Raw genomic sequence first — 6,212 nt, 5'->3', positions numbered from 1 at the left:
GCGTTTGCACGTCATAAAGATGGATACCAAAAAAAGACTGCATGGGTGTTATTCGTGGCAGTAATGGAAAACTTCCTTGGTAATAAAAATGCTGCTAACTATGGAAGTTTCATAGGTGATACGTTGTCAGCATTTCTAGTCCTGAGATGTAATATGAGTGTCAAACACTATTTCCTATAGAGTCAACTTGATAAATTCCCTGACAGCTTAAAGCAATGATACCGTGGAAAAAATGAAAGAACTGATTATGAATGATCACCGAATCAGAATAAGAGAAGTCGCTGATTATGCTAGCATGGTGATTGGCTCAGGCCACCACATTTTTTCGTGTGTTTTGGGAGCGAAACGGGTGATGGCAAATTTTCTTACAAAATTTTAAAAACTTGAATAAAAACGGTGACGAATGAAAGTTGCTCAGAAGTTGCAAGATGAAGGAAGGAAGTTTGGAGTTTAACGTCCCTTCGATTACTTGGTCATTAGAAACGGAGCGCAAGGTGGAATTTGGGCAGAAAACTGGCCGTGCCTTTTACAAAGGTACCCCTCCCAGAATTTGCCTTAAGCGATTTACAAAATCAGCGAAAAGCTTGAGGATGGCAGAACGGGGATCTCAACTGTCCGCCTCACGTAGGCGAGTCCGGTGGCCAACTCCTTCTACTCCACCGACGAATTTCTTAACAGAACCGATTAATGCGAGAGATAAAACAAAACAAAATTAAAATTCAGTGCCAAACTGCGACAACAGCGAGTACACCGCGTTACGCGGAATAAAAAGTCATTTGTATAACAGAAATTACACAAAGTACATGTAATATGTGTGTCCAGAATGCGAAAAAAAGAAGGATCAGTCACAAAAAACGTGAATAACAACAAATATTTACGCAAAACATATTGTCATACTAAAATCGCGCTTTTAAAAATCACGGGATGCTTTAACTCGAGGATAAAATTCCCTTCTACATCGTTGGTTTGCAGATGAAAGCTATCAGTGCATGACACCACACAGATGGTCCTGCAAAACCATTGAACGTAAAATCCAGGCAAGAACGAAACCGAAGAAAAATTGTCTTTAGGCCTCGTTTTGTTAAATCAGCTACAACCTAAAATACGTTCATTTTTTACAGTTTTTCATTAAACAAAACCCACTGGTGATGGCGCAGAGATGCCGAAACATGTTTGAAGAGCTGCAAATCCGAAAGATGAATATTTGAAGATTGCTATACTGAGATCTGCTTGTGCTAAGAATATTTGTAATGCCTACTTGAAGTGTCGAGTGGCTACAAAGTTATAGCCAGCAGTGTCAATCATAACCATGAAAACCAAATTAGCCAGGAGTCGAACTGACGAAAGTTGAGCAACTTACGGAAAAGAAAAGCACTCTAAGATATTTCGTGCAGGTTGGGTAAGCTGATGCGTCAAGAGCTGATGAAGAACGGTGAGATCGAAACGCTCACACAGGAGGACGAAAGCTGCATTCGATGCAAAATACATCTTGCGCAATGAACATTCTACCTAAACTTTCCCCGTAGCGAAAACGAAACGCACGACAATACAAAGCTCCTCACACTGAAGACGAGTCGTAACGAACAGTTTTTGATGACGAACGACGATGTGAACTTCTTTATATTTTCAATACCTACAAATTTGAAGGTACTGAGTGAGCCGTCGCAAATATATGTGAATAGTATGTTTAAGAATTATCCACGGTATTTCGCACAATCAATCACCATTCATGGTCTGATATATAGTGTCTACGTGCCATTTGTATTCGTCGTCCTGGCTGATAAAGGGTCATGTTCATAAAATACAGTGTTACAGCATATGTTGCGCAAAATTCTCATGGCCACGACATTCAACCTGTGGAGGTTTTTTTCGTTTTTAAAAGTGGCATTAACGAAGCAATGAACAGCACTGGATCAAATTCAAGTATCAGTGGCTGTTGGTTTCACCTTGGCCAGTCTCGGTGGTGGAGCATACAGGAGCTAGGCCTGTCGAATACGCAGCTCCCAGCACGCCAGAGAATAAATTCTGCGGTGTGCCTTTCTTGAATCTAGGTGAGTTGATGGATTGTTTCACTGATGATTTAGAGGCAATTATTCCTGATGACTCTGTGTGGGGAAGAAGGGGGGCACATGCTCAAACAGAAACCTGCAATAGTAAAATATACTGACTACATTTTCGACGCGTATTTACGCCCCTTGAAGCCTTGTTTCAACTAGCTGTCTGGGCCTAACACTCGCCCACCTGCAACGGTACCACCGACGGTTGTGAAGCTTTCTGTTCTAAACTGAAGGATCCGTTTTATTCTGTCCATCCTTCTGTCTACAGTCTTGCGGAGATTCTGCTTGATGTGCAAGCAGACGCATACGTGAAAATCAGGAGTGCGAACAGTGCCAAGCGGCGAAAACAAAACTGTTGAGAAGGAAGATTTTAATGGGAGGAGGTGGAAGACTTGAGGAAAAGAGTCAAAGATAGTTTAAAAGATCTAATAATTAAATTTTTCCGGAGACATGTAAGTCTCGATGCTATCTAAGATAATGAGGGAATCTGAAGAAGGGAACTACATTTGTGCCACGGCAGAGACTCGATCCCAGGTCTTCCTGTTTAGTAGACGGAGATGCTAACCATTACGCCACTGCGGCACTATAGTCAGCATTGTATGTACGGAGAAAATAAGCTAAAGATATGAAGTTGTGTTGGCGAGGGCATTCAACTTGGATTGTTCGTGCAGCTTTTTGCGAATAATGCTGTAGTAGATCGAGAGGTTGAAGAGTTCCTAGATAACAGAACGCAGCATGTCATTCTCAATGGAGAGAAGTCTTCCGAAGTAAGAGTTATTTCAGGTGTGTCGCAGGGTAGTGTCGTAGGACCGTTGCTATTCACAATATACATAAATGACCTTGTGGATAACATCGGAAGTTCACTGATGCTTTCTGCGGGTGATGCTGTAGTATATCGAGAGGTTGTAACAATGGAAAATTGTACTGAAATGCAGGAGGATCTGCAACGAATTGGCGCATGGTGCAGGGAATGGCAACGGAATCTCAATGTAGACAAGTGTAATGTGCTGCGAATACATAGAAAGAAACATCCTTTATCATTTAGCTACAATATAGCAGGTCAGCAACTGGAAGGAGTTAATTCCATAAATTTTCTGGGCGGTCGCATTAGGAGTGATTTAAAATGAAATGATCATGTAAAGTCGATCGTCGGTAAAGCAGATGCCAGACTGATTCGTTGGAAGAATCCTAAGGAAATGCAATCCGAAAACGAAGTAGGTTACAGTACACTTGTTCGACCACTGCTTGAATATTACTCACCAGTGTGGGATCCGTACCTGGTGGGGCTGATAGAGGAGATAGAGAAGATCCAACGGAGAGCAGCACGATTCATTATAGGATCATTTAGTAATCGGGAAAGCGTTACGGTGATAATAGATAAACTCCAGTGGAAGACTCTGTAGTAGAGAAGCTCAGTAGCTCGGTACGGGCTTTTGTTGAAGTTTCGAGAACATACCTTCACCGAGGAGTCAAGCAGTATATTGCTCCCTCCTACGTATATCTCCCGAAGAGACCATGAGGATAAAATCAGAGAGATTAGAGCCCACACACAGGCATACCGACAATCTTTCTTTCCGCGAACAATACGAGACTGGAATAGAAGGGAGAACCGATAGAGGTACTCAAAGTACCCTCCGCCACACACCGTCAGGTGGCTTGCGGAGTATGGATGTAGATGTAGATGTAGAAAATTGACTATAGCGCTACGGTGGTGTAATGGTTAGCATTTCTGTCTAGTAAGCAAGAAGATCTGGGCACGAGTCCCGGCTGTGGTACTAATCTTAGTTCATTTCTACAGCTTCCATCATTTGTCAAAAGAGATAGCTACAGGTAAGTTTTTGTCCCAAGAACAGAGGAAGAAACCGGCCGACTTATTTTTGACGATGTAATGTTTGTCTATGATGTGTCTGTTGACTATTATTTTAGTTGTATTTTCGGTCGCGGAATGGGAAACCATCAGCCAGTCTCCTCGCGATGTCTCCCTGGAACGCTAAGTGGCTGACTAATTCTCTGCCCGCCTTTCGCACGTCCCAATTTTACCCCTTTTCCGCAATAATTAAGAGGCCGAAGACCTGACTTCATTAAGTGATTTAAGCTGTTCCGCTGGTTTTGGTTCTATTATCTTCTTCTATTACTTCCGGCGGTGTCAGCTTTCGCTATTAGGGCCAATGTCCACTGTACATCGTGAGTAGTACATTTCTTTCAGACTTCCTCGAGGTGCTCGCTTATGGCGAGGATCTCACTGAGAACTCGTGATGGAGTTCTAGAATTTCGATGAGTTCTAGAATTTCACCACAGTAATGTTACGGCGTGCCTGCGGATAAAGGGGTGCGCGACCACAGCGCCGCGGACCGTACCCCCACCACAGACGCCGCCAGTGGGGACGGGGTACCTTAGCGCAGCGTCGCTGGCGGCGTGAAGCCAGTGGGCCACGGGACTGGCGCCAGTCGGTACACATGCCGGCCACCCGCCGACTACTCGCCGCGCTGCTGGCGCTCGCAGGTAAACTGTTTGACTGATTGCTTTTTACTCGCCACCTCAGTTATTGAATGTGTGTATGCATATATGTGTGGTTGAGAATGCCGTATCAAGACAAAACAAAAGAGCTACGTTGTGAGGGAATATTTCAGTGATGGAGGGGCGAGGGGTATTTCCTGTTTGCACGAATATTCTGTCTTGTTAAGCGCTATTTCTAATTTGTTCTGTTTTCTGTTATGGAAGCCGTGTTATTATCGTTATCGTATACCCATGTTTATTATCAACAAAAGAGCTACGTTGTGAGGGAACATTTCAGTGATGGAGGGGCGGGAGCATTTCCTGTTTGCACGAATATTCTGCTTGGTTTAGCGCAATTTCTAATTAATTCTATTTTCTGTTATGGAAGCCGTGTTATACCCATGTTTATTATTTTTATGACAATGTAAGTTATCAATACATGTAGACTGCCGGCGTGTGTGGCCGAGCGGTACTAGGCGCTTCAGTGTGGAACCGCGAGACCGCTACGGTCGCAGGTTCGACTCCTGCCTCGGGCATGGATGTGTGTAATGTCCTTAGGTTAGTTAGGTTTAAGTAGTTCTAAGTTCTAGGGGACTGGTGACCTCAGATGTTAAGTCCAATAGTGCTCAGAGTCATTTGATTTAGTACATGTAGATTACTCAGTAAATTACTGTTATGGGAAAAAAAGCGGTAAATCATGTACCCGGAAACCGAGAGGTCGCGGGATGGAATCTTGGCCGGACCACGGATTTTTCAATCTTCGTTTTAACCTAGCATTCACTTGTTATCGATGTGAGGGACTGCCAGAAACGACACGTGACACGTGGCTTGGACTCCACGTTAGACTGCAGTTCCCCTTTCCCCGTTTGGATAGCTGGGGTAGGTTAGGGACACGCAAGTAGCCGAAGTGGCGTCCTATAGAAGACTCATATTAGGCCACTGAGACACAAGAAAGCATTATTATCACCTCTTTAAAATGAAGCATGTATTTTGAGCTGATCGTAACTCTGAGTAATCTTAATGTCTAAAAATTTTCTGATACACGTTTGTCGTAACTTGTTGGCTGAAAAAAAAACCACCATTCAAACTTTTAATTAATTCCACGGATTATATGTTAACTGTTACATCCAGTGAAAAGAAGCTTCATGGTTTTTAGAACCAAAATTATGGTGCAAATCACCATTGTTCGCTCTCTCAATCCGTCTGTACAAACATGAAGAGATTTCTTCCACAACCCAGTGTCAAACAGAGCTCTGAAAAATAACTTTATGATGTCTATAACGTCCAGATACACTCTGGTCTTATTTCGTGGTTTCTCTGATCCTTGGTATCTCATGTATTTGCAACAAATGTATCGCCGCACTGGGCATAATCCATGTAAAGAGCCAAGATATGTGTTGTGTTCTAAATTTATAATCAAATGATGCTCTGGTTACGTACAGAAAAGGAAAAAGTATTACAGGGTGACACAGAAAAACGGAAACTTTTGAAACACCCAGTAAAAATAGAAAAAAATCCAATAGAAAAATTCTACTGAACCACCACAACTTGCCTTTTAAGAGACGGTAATCTAAATTATCAGTGTTTGAGAATTACATCCTGTAGAACATCTTGAACATATTCTGAGTTCGAATATAATAGATTTTCTAGAGATCGAAA

At 42.7% G+C, this 6,212-nt stretch overlaps 1 protein-coding gene across 2 annotated transcripts in view; it reads left to right on the top strand.

Moving 5' to 3' along the window:
* Positions 1-4,453: 4,453 nt before the first annotated feature.
* The window catches only part of LOC126278149 (phospholipase A1-like), a 228,078-nt gene continuing 226,319 nt past the window's right edge, over positions 4,454-6,212 (top strand). The window contains exon 1 of one of the 2 annotated variants that reach the window (XM_049978043.1): positions 4,454-4,559. In XM_049978043.1, coding sequence (XP_049834000.1) covers positions 4,514-4,559 — 46 coding nt within the window. In that variant the 5' untranslated portion in view covers positions 4,454-4,513. The remainder of the gene's footprint in view (positions 4,560-6,212) is intronic. The other variant, XM_049978044.1, reaches the window with a different exon arrangement.

This window comes from Schistocerca gregaria, chromosome 6 (genome assembly GCF_023897955.1).
Source record: "Schistocerca gregaria isolate iqSchGreg1 chromosome 6, iqSchGreg1.2, whole genome shotgun sequence".
NCBI lineage: Eukaryota > Metazoa > Arthropoda > Insecta > Orthoptera > Acrididae > Schistocerca > Schistocerca gregaria.
This window is presented reverse-complemented; position numbering and strand designations above follow the sequence as displayed.